The sequence below is a fragment of the Sorex araneus genome, chromosome 2, assembly GCF_027595985.1.
Source record: "Sorex araneus isolate mSorAra2 chromosome 2, mSorAra2.pri, whole genome shotgun sequence".
Lineage (NCBI taxonomy): Eukaryota > Metazoa > Chordata > Mammalia > Eulipotyphla > Soricidae > Sorex > Sorex araneus.
The window spans coordinates 107,383,664-107,398,925 of record NC_073303.1 but is presented as its reverse complement, the minus strand read 5'-3'; the positions used below and the strand labels follow the sequence as shown (position 1 = coordinate 107,398,925).

Genomic DNA, 15,262 nt, shown 5'->3' with positions numbered 1-15,262 from the left:
GAGTTTGAGCTTTCTATTAGAGGCAATAGAGAAAAAAAACCATTTTTTATTTTTAAACAAATTTTATTTAAAAATTAATTTTAATTAATTTCAGGAGTATAGTGAATTTCCCTGTGGGTGTAAGCCACACCAGGCCCAGCCTCCAAAGTCCTAGCACTTCCCACTATCAGAATAACCCCTTTGCCCATTCCCTTCCTCGTTCTCACAGTCTCAGAGTTATATCTCTTCATTTCTGCCAGTTCATTGGCTTTGGTTCTTCTATATTCCACATGTGAGTGAAATTACCCGGCAAACTTGTCTTTCATTTCCTCCTTGCTTCACTTAGCCTCATAACCAACAGCTTCAACAATGTTCTCAGAAAACGGACAATTCCATCTTTTTTAATAGCTGACTGATATTTTACTTAGTATCATACTGCAAGTGCTTTATTCAGTCACCCATGGGCAGGCATTTCGGTTGAGTCCAAGTTTGGGCTATTGTGCACAACATTCTTGGGAACATGTGTGCAAATATTGTTTCAAACCATTGTTTTCATATCCTTCAGATAAATGGTTCCGAGTGGTTTTGCTGGATTGTGTAGTACTTTCAGTTTCATTTTTCTAAGGGAAACTCGCACTGAAAGATCTTTTCATTTTTGTTTCTGGTCTCTGGGCCATGCTTGGAGGTGCTTAGCTGCTCCCAGCAGTGCTCAGGGAATCATGTGCCACGGAGGCTCTCACCCGGCCTCCTGCGTGAGGTGAGACTCAGACTGCCCATCAGCCTCTGTGGCCCCTGAATAAAAGCTTTTCTATGGATTGATAGCACAATGGTTAGGGCATTTGCCTTATGCACAGCAGGCCCGGGTTCGATCCCCGGCACCCCGTATGGTCCCCCAGGCACCACCAGGAGTAATTCCTGAGTGCAGAGCTAGGAGTAACCCCTGAGAATTGCTGTGTTTGACCCAAAAAGCCAAAAAAAAAAAAAGGTTTTTCTTTTTAAAGCATGGAAGTGAATGCTTGGGCTTTGTCATTAAAGAAACCTCATTGTATTTGGATGAGTTGATCAGTTGGGTATTTCATGCAAAATATTTTGAAAAAACTAAATGCTGTCAAGATCATGAAAACAGCAGTACAAATTTAAGAGCTGTCTAAAGAATTTATAAGACGAATGAGATTCAAAGTTTGATATCAATGGCAAAATATTCACTTTATTTTTAGCAGTAAAGTCAATCATCCTAGCAAATGGGATCCAAAGAAAAGATACGTGTTCTTACCACTCTGTTTTAGGCAATGAATTAAAATAAGGAAAACTAAATTGCTTAAAATAGTCACATGTATTGAAAAGAAAGCCAAAAGAATTGTTTTGCTACTGGGTTTTGTTTTGTTTTATTTTAACAGAAGAGACCTGAAAGGTTATAAGAAGTGGCAAAGAATTTATTCAATGGCCAGTGATTACATATGAAAACAATGTTCCTTTGGACTAGCCACTTCTACTGCTGCTGTTTATTGGGGCCACACATGGCTGTGATCAGGATTTACTCGGGCCCTGTGCTCGGGGGTCACTCCTGGCAGTGCTGGGAGTGCCAGCAAGCAAACTGCAGCCAGCTACGTGCAAGGCAAGCATCTGAGCTGCTCCTAAACAGGCCATAGTTGAGTAAAATGAAAAATAATTTTCAGAAGGACTCCATAGCAATCTCAAACAAATTGAAGTATGGGTATTAGAAGTAATCTTAGCGCGAAATGGGAAAAAATTGCAATTATTCATAACATCTGATTTATTTAGCTAATGAAAAATTAGTGGTGCACTTTGAAAGTACTTAAGGGAGAGTATTTTTCAGTGTTATTTAAAAGAACATTAAGAGTAATGCCTAACTTTAGAGGCTTGATTAAGTAAATCATAGTATGTCTTTAAATAAAAATTCTGCCCTACCGCCAGAGTCTCTAAAATTAAAAAGACCAATAAATATTGGCAAGAATAAGGACCAATCAGAACTCTCATACATTGCTAGTGGGAGTTTCCATTGAGTTGTGTTCCTTAGAATAAGATCTAGGGGCCAGAGAGATAATACAGCAGGTGCTTGCATGCAGCCAACCCAGTTCAGTCTCCAGCACAGCACATGGTCCCCTGACCACTGCCAAAAGTGGTTCCTGGGCACAGAGCCAGGAGCAAGCTCGGAGTACAGCTGAGTGTGTCTCCAACACCTACCCCCAGCAAAAAATATATTTTTTAAAAGATATGGAAGGTTCTTACAAAACTAAACACACCGATACCCTGCGGTTTAAGAATTCCAGTGCTATGCTTTTACCTTAAAGGAATGAAAACATAGCTCCTCAAAATAAGGACTTTTGATTTATGGAAAAATGTATAGAGTGCCGAGGGGTGGCTCAGAGGACTGGATGAAACCATCACAAGGGGAACCCCAGTTTGATCCCCAGCTTCATGTAGCCCTCTGAGTACTATGCTGGAAGGAGCCTTAGGAGGACCAGGTGTTGTCCAAAGCCACAAAACAAAATAAAGTGTACAGAACAGAATTTTACTTTATTTAGATGGTTATTTTGCCATGTGAGTTATTGAACCCAGAGTCTTACCCTTGCAAGGCAAGTCTAGTACTGGACTACACCCCAGCCTTACCGAAAGCTGTTGTATATATTGGAGCAGTAGCCCCAGACTGAAAGCAGTGCCATATAGCAACAATAAGGAGCAGGATATTGATATAGGTAACAACGTTCAATTTGTGTATGAGTATGTGGGGGGTGAGAGGGGAATTTAAAATAAGAATTTGAGAACTTGAAATGAACAATAGAGAGGTGAAGTGATAGTACAGTGGATAGGGCATTTGCCTTGCATGCAGCTGACCTGGGTTTGATCCCCAGCATCCCAGATGGTCCCCCGAGCACCCCAGGAGTGATTCCTGAGTGTACAGCCAGGAGTAACCCCTGAGTATCGCTGGGTGTGACCTCCCCCCAAAACAGAAATGAACAGTAGAAACTAAAATATTCAATAGTAAATGATTTTTGAAAGAGTTCCTGAATGAATGAACTATTAATTTAAGTCTAAATGATACAAATAGATAATAATTTTAAATTGTTGGGGCTGGAGTGATAGCACAGCAGGTAGGGCGTTTGCCTTGCACGCGGCCGACCCACGTTCGATTCCCAGTATCTCAGATGGTCCCCTGAGCACCGCCAGGAGTAATTCCTGAGTGTAGAGCTAGGAGTAACCCCTGTGCATCGTCAGGTGTGACCCAAAAAGAAAAAAAAGAGAGAAAAAATAAGTTTAAATTGTTTTGTTATCCACAGACTACTCAGAAATAACTACTCAATCATAAAAAGATAAGAAATGCCACTTCATCAAGTTTTACTGTTTCATAAATTTAAGGAGAGTTATTTCTCTTTATTTAAATGATTTATATTTTATTTTATTTTATTTTTTTTTGCTTTTTTGGGTCACACCCGGCGATGCACAGGGGTTACTCCTGGCTCTGCACTCAGGAATCACTCTTGGCGGTGCTCAGGGGACCATATGAGATGCTGGGAATCGAACCCGGGTCGGCCGCGTGCAAGGCAAATTCCCTACCCGCTGTGCTATTGCTCCAGCCCAAATGATTTATATTTTAGCTGTACACCATTTTTGTGAAAATATTACAAATTTGACTTTTCATTTGCACACAATTTCCCTTAGTTATGTTTTAAGTGGGAATATGTTTTCCCTAGTATGTTAAAGTTTGATTAATAGGATATATTTTTCTGTTTTCCCCTCTTTTTAATTTGACTAAAGGTCTTAAAATTAAATGTCACAGAAAATTCCAATAATTCCTCCATTTATTATTTGTGCCTATGATCCAAAGTTTTAATTCTTTTTTTTTTCTTGTGGTGGTAGGGGAAATTTTGTACCACCACCAGCAGTACTCACGACTTACTCCTGGCTCTACAATTGGGATCATTCCTGGTAGTGCTTGAGGTTCTGTATGTGGCACCAGGGTTAAGAACTGGTTCGGCCACGTGCAATGCAAATGCCTTAAACCTGTACTATCTCTTTTAGCCCAGTCTTGGTTTTCAGGTACATGTGTATATCTTATTCCGCATGAGTCCACTCATCTGTTCATTGTCATTCACTTCATAGCTTATTTCCTGTGTTATTACCTCGTTTCATTCATTTTATCCCAGAAAGTATGATCTTCTCCTCCTGAATGGTAGAGAAATATTTCACCGAGTATATCAGCCACAGATTCTTTATCCAATACTTGCTTGATGGCATTTAGGTTGACTCCCTGCTGCAAGTAAGGCTGCTGTGCACGTAGGGTGCAAGTTTCAGATGAGTGTTTTTGTATGCCTAGAAGTGCTATTGCTGCATCTTGTGGAATTTCCATATATGTACTCTGTTTTGAGTTTTTGTTTTCAGTTTGGAAGCCACCCCCACGCCTGGTAGTGCATGGGGGCTGCTGTTGGCTTCCAACCATGGGGAACTGTGGATCAAACTGAACGTGGGGCTCTCACATGCCGTATTTGCAGGCCCCCAAGAACTGTTTTCATCCATTAAAGAAATCTCCCTGCGCTTTCCCACAGAGGCTATGCCAGTTCACCTTCCCCGCAGCAGATAGCTCCTTTTTCTCCACATCCTCACCAGCATTTGTAGTTTCCAGCCTTTTGGATAGCACCATTCTCACCAGTGTGAGGTACTAACTCGCTGCAGCTGGGATTTGCACTTCCCAAATGATTAGTGATACTAAGCATGTTTTCATATTTCTGTGGGCCACCTGTATGTCTTTTTTTTACCACATGTATATTTTATTTTCACTCTTTTATTGAATCACTGCAAATTACAAAGTTACAAAAATATATATGATTGCATTTCAGGGATATATTTTTGAACTCCAGTCCTTTCACCAATGCCTGCTACCTCCTCCAGTGTCCCCAGTTTCCTTCTCACCCCCAGCCTGCCTCTGTGTCAGGCACTTTCCTCCTCCACCATTGTCCTGGTGTTCCCTTCCCTAGCTGATCCCCCTCCCCCACCCCAGCCCAGTGCCAGACTTCCTACCAAAGACCGGTTCTCCTACTCTTCTTTTTGCCATTGGGCATTTGATATTCTCCTATGAGGTTTTTTCATATTTCATATCACTGTATCACTGTCATTCCATTGATCATCGATTTGCTCGAGTGGGTGCCAGTGATGTCTCCATTCGTCCTAGCCCTGAGATTTTTTTTTAATTTTATTATTATTTTTTAAATTTTTTATTAGTGAATCATCATGAGGTACAGTTATAAGCTTATGAACTTTCATGTTTGCATTTCAGTCATACAGTGATTGTTTACCCATCCCTCTACCAGTGCCCATTTTCCTCTACCAATGTTCCCAGTATCTCTCACACCACCTCCACCCCATCCCCCACCACCCCGCCCTCCCTCTGCCTGTCAGGGCATTCCCCCTTGTTCTCTATCCTTTTGGGTGTTGTAGTTTGCAGTAGAGGTATTGAATCTAGCCCTGAGATTTTAGCAGCCTCTCTTTACTCGTTCTTCCCAGCGGTGCCGCATTGGAGGCTCACTATATTTGGCATGTCAAATACACCACGGAGGGCTTGCCAGGCTCTGCCATGCGGGCAGGATGCTCTCGTACCTTGCCAGGATCTCTGAGAGGGAGAACTAGGCTATAAGCACACATTCTCGGCCACGCACTTCCGGGAGCATTGTTTTATAGTCTCTGGATCTTGGCCGTTGCTGGGATTACAGAGCCCCAGGGGCACTTTGTGGGTGTGCCTGCCAAGCTACTGGAAAATGTGGGGTCTGGGTGGAGGAGGCCCAGTCCCGATCTGAGCAGGCTTGGAGATCTCAGCCCTGGGTCCTGCACACCTGGGATACTCTGCTAGTTCCTTCATGCATGAGGCTTATCTGAACGTGTGGAGAGTGGCCTTGAGCATGGCTGTGCCTGGGTTCCGGAGGTCTTTGGATCTTCTGGGGCTCTGCTCAGGGCGGGGAGGGAAACTCAACCCACCCCACTCCAAGGGGCCCTGGTGAAGACAGCCAGGCAGGCACGGGGGCAAGAGTCTGCGTATATGAGAGAGATCATTCTGATTCTGTTCCTTTCCTTCTGACTGATTTCACTCAACACTCAACATGATACCCTCCACGTTGCAGCAAACTGTATGACTAGCTTTTCTAACTGCTGAGTAGTATCCCACTGTGTATATATGTATATATACCATAGTGAGTTTTTTTAATCCTGTCATCTCTTCATGGGTATTTAAGCTGTTCCCATATTTTGTTTATTATATGAAGTACTACAGTGAACATACAATTGCAGGTGTCTTTTCTGCATCGTGCTTTTGGGCCCTTGGAGTATATTCCCAAGAGTAGAATTGCTGGGTGATATGGAAGCTTAATTCCTTGTTTTTTGAGGAATGTCCATATCATCTTAACAAATAGGCTGGATGATTCAACATTCCCACCAGCAGTGAATGACAGCCCCTTTCTCCGCAAATCCTCACCAACACTGGTGGTTGTTCTTTTTGATGTGTGCCAGTCTCTTTGGTTTGAGGTGAGATCTTGTAGTTGTTTGCATTTCGCTGATGATTAGTGATTTGGAGCATTTTTTTCACATGGGCCACTTGCACTTCTTTGAAGAAGTTCCTGTTCATCTCTTTTTCCCATTTTTTGATAGGGTTTTGTTGTTGTTTCTTGCAGAGTTCTACTAGGTCTTTATGTATCTTGGCTATTAACCCTTTGTCAGAGGAGTGGTGGGCAAATAATTTTTCCCAGTGTGTGGGTATTTGTCTTCTTTGGAGAAGTGTTTGTTTGAGCAGGGACTTGGTTTGTGTTTTCGATAGTCACTTATTTTGTGGTTGTTGTGGAGTTGCAGCTCTGTGTTGTGGATATTAACTCCTCAGATGTAGGATGTACAGATGTCTCAATTGCTAGGTTGCCTTTTTGTATCTGTGGGGATCTTCATCTCTTATAAGGGCTTCCCCAGCAGGGCCTGGGATGCAGGACTACACAGGACTTCGGGACCACCGGGGCCAATACCTGGTGGTGCTCAGGGTCCACAGTGGAGCTGCTGGGGGCAGAGGAGACATGCCAGAGACCCAATGCAGAGTCTTCTGTATGCACTTTGCCCATTGAGCTATCTCACCCCTATCCTCGTCAGAGTTCCTTTTGCTGTTCTAAAAGATTTCTTTTCCTTTTAATTTTATGTTGCTCCATTTGCTTATTCTTTGACCCTGCTTTTGGAGTTGAGTCTCCAAATGACTCCTCTGATATTGAGGTCCAGGGCTATATCACCTATGTTTTCCTCTGTGTATTGATGGCTTCAGGTCTGCTACTTATCTTTAACCCATTTTGATTTTATTTCTTTCATATACTGTTAAGTGTTGACCTGGTTTATTTCTTTGGCCTGTGGTAGTTCAGTTGCCCACACACCGTTTGTTGAAGAGACTTTCTTTTCACTGTGTAAGCTTTTAACACAGATTAGCTGTCCATATCTGTGTATTTCTTCCAGTGCTCTCCATTCTGCTCCGTTGATCTCTCTGTCTGTTTTTGTTCTGCTATTATATCGTTGTGATTACTGTTGCCTTGCTATATAATTTAAAATTAGGGCACATGATGCCTCCATTCTTCTTCTCTCTCAGAATCATTTTGGCTATTGAGGTCTTTTGAGGTTCCATGCTCATTTTAGAAATGTTCTATTTCCTTGAGAAAGGCCACTGGTTTTTTTTTTTCTTTTCTTTTATCAGTAGGGATCAGAAGTTTAGTTTTGATGATCCCGTGTCTTCCCCACTTTTTTCTTCTGTTTTTAATTGTCCCTAGGAAGAAATGTAATGGTGCATATAAACTTAGGGAACACATAAAAGTGTATTCTTTAAGGCCATTAATCAGAATGTTAAATTAAAGGGTTTGGGCACTAGTACTAGTTTGAGCCCTATTTTTGATAGGCCTAAATCTCCACCCGAAGCTTTATTTACTCATTTATACACATATAATGTTATGAAGTTCTAATTCATTATACATTTCATTATACAGCATTCTTGTCTCTGCTATGACCTATTGCACTAGCACATAAACTTCCACAGTGATTGAATTTTCTTTACTATAAATGCATGCATTCTAAGCAGGGGAAATTTAAATCCAACCATGGAAGTTACAGAAAGTGATCACAGAGAATATAGAAACGTGAACTTTTTTTTGTTTTGAAGTAAAGTTACATGTATGATATGGGAACCTATTTAATGATGTACGTTAAACATGAATTAGGAATTAGAAACATATTTCATTGAACCTGGCATAAGGAATATTTAGAAAATATTTAAACTGCTCAAGGTCAATAATGTTTTTTAAGGTGAGTTGAATGCTCTGTAGCACTGTAGTCCCGTTGAAGGTGAGTTGAATTACTTGTCTTTTATTGTTGAATATATAAAACATTGGATTATGTCTTTATTTGCTTTTCCCCTCATAATCCTTATCTGGCATATAAGATATTATTTATTGTTAGATACTCTCATTTTAGTAGCTGTGCCTTAACACTGCTTGGTGATCACTAGACAATCTTTATTGCCCAAGCTCTTTTTATTACCAAAATAAATTTTTTTTTATATAAAAATATTTCTTATATTGGGGCTGGAGCGATAGCACAGTGGGTAGGGCGTTTGCCTTGCACGCAGCCAACCCGGGTTCGATCCCCAGCATCCCATTATCCCATATGGTCCCCTGAGCACCGACAGGAGTAATTCCTGAGTGCAGAGCCAGGAGTAACCCCTGTGCATCGCCAGGTGTGTATATATATATATATTTTTTTTTTACTTTTTTATTTTATTAGGATTTTTTAGCAGCTGTGTGGGAGCTACAGCTGACAGTTCTCAAGGGTGCCCTAGTGGTGTTCAGGCAACCTTGTGATGCCAGGGATCAAGTCCCGGGCTTCACACATGTACAGCATGTGCTCTACGTCATGAGCCACATTCCCAGCATAGGTTCATTTTGCTACAGTTTTCTTATTTTGGATGCATAAAGCAATAGGTATTGTCTTACAAGAATGTATGGAACCACAGTCACCTATCGGAAAATGTAATTTTTCATTAATATCAAATATACATGCAGATACTTTGCTTCTGTTTCTTCCTGTGAATAAGGTAACTTGTTTTACTGACAAATAATCATTTTGAAAAGATTTTAAATTTTATTTAGCTTCGTTTGGAGCAGAGGTCACACAAGATTGTGCGCAATAATCACTTCTGGAGTTTCTCAGGAGACCATTTGTCATACCAGGGGGAAAACTTGCCAGGTCAGCCAAGTGCACAGCAAGGACCCTATCCATTGTACTTTCTTTAGAAGCAATATCTTAGCAAAGAAAAAGGTACTTAATTGGAGTCAAAATATACATCTTTTCTCATAAAAGTTTCTTGGAGACTAATCAGTCATCGCTTTGCCCCGTGCCTGGAACATTTCTTTTTTTATATTATTATTATTATTATTATTATTATTATTATTATTATTATTATTATTGGACTGGAGCGGTAGCACAGTGGCTACAGCGTTTGCCTTGCACATGGCTTACCCGGGTTTGATTCCTCCATCCCTCTTGGAGAGCATGGCAAGCTACCGAGAGTATCCCGCCCGCATGGCAGAGCCTGGCAAGCTCCCCGTGGTGTATTCGATATGCCAAAAACAGTAACAACATGTCTCACAATGGAGACATTACTGGTGCCCGCTTGAACAAATCGATAAACAATGGACGACAGTGCTTTTCTCCTCCTCTTCCTCCTCCTCCTCTTCCTCCTCCTCCTCCTCTCTTCTTCTTCTTCATGAAATTACAAAATTATTCATGATTGAGCTTCAGGCATACAGTGTTTCAACCCAGTCCCTTCACGAGTATCTGCTTCCCCCCACCAATTGCCCACTCCCCCCATCTGCTTCCCACCCTGCTTTAACAAGAGACGCTTTTTTGTTTCTTCTTGTTTTAAATACATTTTGCACTGTGATGTACAGCACTGTTACTGATAGAGTTTCGCACATGACACTTCCCCACCTTTCAGTATCACCTCCTCCCGACTGAACACTTCCCTCCGCCACAGACAGACATTGCCACTCCCCTGTCCTCTCCCCTGCCCCCTCAGGCAGCATGTTTCTTACTGAAGACCGGTTCTCATGTTCTTTATTTCCATTGCCTTTGGGAATTCAGTAGCCTGGAATATTTCTCAACAGTCCTGGTTTTTAAATTTTACTCTAGATTTTAATCAATCGCCATGATGCAAGTAGGACTTAGGCTTACTGCTGATTTTTAGAAGGATCTTGTATGAAATGAGATGAGAGAAAGAACCTAAGAATTCTTACTGGAGAAATCTAGATTCTAAGCACTCCTCTGCCATCAGCGAACATTCTGATTTAGAAGCCCATTTGCTAACCTCCTGGGGGCTTGGCAGATGGTCCAGGAGTTAAGGTGTACGCACAGTGTATGCCTGACCCGGCCTCAGTTCCTGGCACCACATGGTGTCCCCAGCATTATTGGGTATAGCCTTGAAGACCCACACGCCATGATCACCTCAGGGATTTCCCTGCTGTCCTCAGCACCAGAGGACCTGAGAAGCACTGCATCTTTGAGCCTTAGCATTGAAGCCCCAGCCCAGCTGACCAGATATCACCAGCTGTGACCCTTGGGCCCTCTGAGCACTGCTTGGGAACACCCCCTTTCCAGAGAGAAAGGAAAAATCAACCCTCTTGGTTTGGATTGGATCAGGGATTTTTTTTTTTTTCAGTTCTGGCTACATTTGAAAATTACCTAGACTGCTTCTAAAAAAAGAATATATTCTTGGTCTCACCCAAATCTTAAACCAGAAACAGGGCAGGTAGACCAGATGTCAGTGTTTTCCTAAAGCTCATCATATTGCTATAAAGTTCAGCTGCAGACTGGCCCCTGAGTAGAACATTGGACAGAAGAGGCAATATTCTAAAATATTGAAACTTGGCACTGAAGTCACCAGTCTGTATTTAAATCCTGACTGCTATGTATTCCCAGCACATTGTAAATTTGTTGCAGTAGGAATTAAGCGTAATGTTGATAGTTAAAATAATAGTAACAAGAGAAATAGTAATAAGAGCAGCAGCACGAATCAGGCACTGCCGTGCTTGCTTTAGCAGGCTCGGGTTCTAGGTTACATCTTTACAGTCCTCAGAGTAGTTTTTTGAGACAACTTCGAGAATCTCTCATTCTGTATTATGTATTATGCCTGAGTAACAGAGCATAGATACAATGAACAATTTCACCAGATGCACAGAGCTCACGTATCAGTGGTGGAGCCAGATTTAAATTCAGGGAGTTCCGCCACCTACTTTGTATTCTGAATCGAGTTTCAGACAGGAAAGTAGAAGTCCCAAAATTTCTGACAAACAATTGATGTTAACACAGTGATACACCTTTGGGGCCACTAACTAAGGGAATATTTTAGAACTCTTCGAGTGAAGAGGGCACATGAACAGGAAAAGGTTTCAGTTTTTATATTCCTGCATCACATAGTGAAAAGCCATTTGTGTTTTCTTAATGCAGCTACGGAAAGGGAGGTGAAGAGCTTTCTAGTATGATGCGCCCTAGAGCTGACTTTCCTGGTGTGGTCATTTGTTCTGCTTTTTACAAGATGGGGTTTCCACTCAGCTGACATTTCACTGATTCTCTGAATGAATCGGAGTTACTGAGTAAGTGAGGTGCCCAGAGATCATGGAAGCGTTTGGAGGAAACAGTATCAATCAGTAAGGTGAAAGTGAGGGCCTGGGAGATGGATGGGAGGCCTGGCACACATCCTTCCTCTGCTGGACCCTCTGCTTCCACCCTGGGCAACCACTTGCTCCCCTGAGAACCCCCTGGTGTGGCCCCTGAGCACCTCTGTGAGAAGTGCCCACCTCTCCCCCGCTCCAAAAAAAAATGTTAATGAATTAGGTAGGAAGTGAGTTTCAAAGAAAAATTTCAAAATATTCTGAGTGTTTGTTGAGACTTTTAATCCAGGTGCTTTAAATCTTTGTTTTGAAAATGACCTTTTGGGGTCAGAGAGATATTACAGTGGGCAGAGCACTTGCCTGGCACACGACTGACCCAGGTTTCATCTGCAGCATCCTGTGTGGTCCCCTGAGCACTGCCAGGAGTAATTCCTGAGCACAAAACCCTGAGCATCACTGGGTATGTCTCCAGAACAAAGAAAATGAACTTTTTCCTTTGTAGCAGAGAAGTCAGCATCTCAGTGTTGCATGTAAGCCAGGCTGAAAGATCAGGTGTGGGTAGAGATATGTTTAAAGCCTTGAAACAGCAACTGTCTTATTTTGGAAATTAAGCCCGAGGATTCACGTCATCAACCACCTCACCTAGCCCGCTGGAAAACAAAACCGAGTTTGGGAGGGAAGCCGGTCAGTCCCTCAACTTCCAGGTGTTCCTCGAAAGTCCGATTAGAAACTTGTCAAGCCATATTCTCTCGTGAGGGGGCAGCTGTCGCCAGGCCTTGACTGTCATGATCTCTCCCGTCCAGGTACTGCTTGGATGACAGAAAAGCCTTAGAGAGAGATGGGGGATTTTCCGAGCTGCAGTCCCGGCTTATCCGATACGAAACCCAGACAACCTGCACCCGGGACAGTGTCCCGGTCCCCACCGTGCTGAGCCCGCTGCCGTCCCCCGCTGTCCTGTCCGAGCCCGGCAGTGTCCCAGATGGAGAAGCCCTGCGGAGCGAGCGCCGCCCTGAGGGGGCCCGGCTGAAAAGGGCGGCAAAGGGTGGGGACTGTGCTTACCCCCGAAAAAGGTGCGCTGCGACCTCCCAAAAGTGTTGTCTTGACAGAAAGTTTCCCTTGTTTTCCTTTTACTTTTTCCTCTCTGGCCAGCCCTCCCCTCACCCTTGCCACATTCTTACATAGTTTTAAGTCCTTTTTTGGCCTAGAGTTTAGATTCCTTCCTTCCTTCCTACCAGGAATTTGTTTTTATTTTGGAGCGGTGGGTTATTGGGTTTCTAAAGTGAAAGAAGAAAACACTGGAGGGAAAAAGGGATCCAGTGCTTCTTGCTTCAGCTGTTGAGCGATCATGAGTGCTGTGGGCTGTCAGGGGTTTGACTGTGGGATTGGGGGGTCTCATCTCTGAACTCCTCTCTGAGGAGGGTGCTGGGGCTCCTTGCAGGCTGCTCTCTGTCCCCTTTCACAGTTTCCTGCCTATATTGGCCCTTCTAACAAGGGTGGGCAATCGGGCCTATACGGAAAGCCAGTTATTGCATATAGACTATAGGGGAAAGGTTTATATTATAATACCCATGTGACACTTTCCTAGATACATTCGGTGGGGGATTGGGTGTTGCGTGCTCAGGACTCTGGGACCATCTGGGATGCCAGAAACTGAGCCTTGACTGGCCGTGAGAAACGCAAACACCCCACTCTCTGTACTGCCGCTCCTGACGGTGCTCCCTGGGGTCTGTGATAGGGGGTTACCCACGAGTCCTGCGTGCAGAGCATGACTTAGCCCGCGGAGCCATCTTAGCCCGCGGAGCCATCTCTCTGGTTTGGGGTTCACTTTTTCAATGAAATGTCCATATACTTAAAAATAAAATTTTTGTGGGATAAACACTCAGATTCCTTTTGAACATGTACATTTTTAAAACCTTTGTGAAGATAGACTTTCTGGCCCTTAAGCAAGCCTTACTTTATTTTATTTAAGCCCCTCAAATTATGTTAAAGTGTAACTTTGGGCTTTTTTTTTTCAGTTGAATCACTGTGAGATACATAGTTGCCAAGTTGTTCAGGATTGCTAGCTCCTTTTTATGAAAAGTTAAAGATGCTAGAACACTCTGTTCCTGGTCTGGAATGATTCCTGATGCTCTTGATGCCAGATACAACTAAGCGAGTCCATTAACATTTGAGATACTGCATTTATTTATTGTTTTTGAGATACTGTATTTTGCAACATGACTTTTTCTGACCTTGCCCTCCCTCCTGGGTAGTAAAAAGATCTCATGTACCTCAGGAAGTACACTGTGGCCTCTGGGTTAGAAGATTCTGTCCGTCCCGGCGGGGGGTGGGGGCGGTGACTGAAGGCTGGAGCCCTGTGCTTCACATTCAGGACACCCAGGGGTTCATTTGTTTGTTTGTTTTTATTGAATCACCATAAGATACCATCACAGAACTTTCATGTTTGAGTTTCAGTCATACAATGATTGAACACCCATCCCTCCACCAGTGCCCATTCTCCACCACCAATGTCCCCATTCCCAACCCTTCCCAACCCTCCCCCTGCCCCTGTGGCAGACAATTTCCTCCATACTCTCACTCTACTTTTGGGCATTATGGTCTGCAGTACAGATACGAGAGGCCATCAGGTTTGGTCCTTTATCTACTTTCAGCACACATCTCCGATCCCAAACGATTCCTCCAACCATCATTGTCTTAGTGATCCCTTCTCTATTCCAGCTGCCTTCTCCCCCAGCTCATGAGACAGGCTTCCAACTATGGGGCAGTATTCCTGGCCCTTGTGTCTACTGTCCTTGGGTGTCAGTCTCATATTATATTATTTTCCACAAATAAGTGCAGTCCTTAAATGTCTTGTCTCTTTCTGACTCATTTCACTTAGCATGATATTCCCCTGTTTATCCATTTATAAGCAAATTTCATGACTTCATCTCTCCTAACAGCTGCATAGTATTCCATTGTGTAGATGTACCAAAGTATTTTTTTTTCTTTTTTGGGTCACACCCAGCGATGCACAGGGTTACTCCTGGCTTTGCACTCAGGAATCACCCCTGGTGTTGCTCAGGGGACCATATGGGATGCTGGGAATCGAACCTGGGTCGGCCGCATGCAAGGCAAACGCCCTACCCGCTGTGCTATCACTCCAGCCCAGATGTACCAAAGTTTTTTAACCAGTTGTCTGTTCTCGGGCACTCAGGTTGTTTCCAGATTCTGGCGATTGTGAACAGTGGTGCAAGGAACATACAGGTGCAGATATAATTTCTACTGTGCTTTTTTGCACCCTAAGGATATATTCCCAGAAGTGGTATGGCGGAGAATATGGAAGCTCAATTTCTAGTTTTTGAAGGCATGTCCATATTGTTATCCAGAAAGGCTGGACCAGTTGGCATTCCCACCAACAGTGAAAGCGCATCCTTTTTCACCACATCCATGCCAGTACTGGTTGCTTTTGTTCTTTTGAATGTGTGCCAGAGGACACCCAGGTTTAATCCCCAGCACTGCCTGGGTCCTCAAGCACCACCCAGAGTAACCCCAAACACTGAGTTGGGAGTATCTCCTCAATATGCCAGATGTGGCCAATGAAACAAACTAAAAAGCCA

General features: G+C 43.2%; 1 protein-coding gene across 1 annotated transcript in view; it reads left to right on the top strand.

Annotated features, from left to right (window-relative positions):
- MTBP (MDM2 binding protein) overlaps positions 1-15,262 on the top strand; it is an 81,679-nt gene that overhangs the window by 61,657 nt on the left and 4,760 nt on the right. The window contains exon 18 of the mRNA XM_004607645.2: positions 12,470-12,736. Coding sequence (XP_004607702.2) covers positions 12,470-12,736 — 267 coding nt within the window. The remainder of the gene's footprint in view (positions 1-12,469; positions 12,737-15,262) is intronic.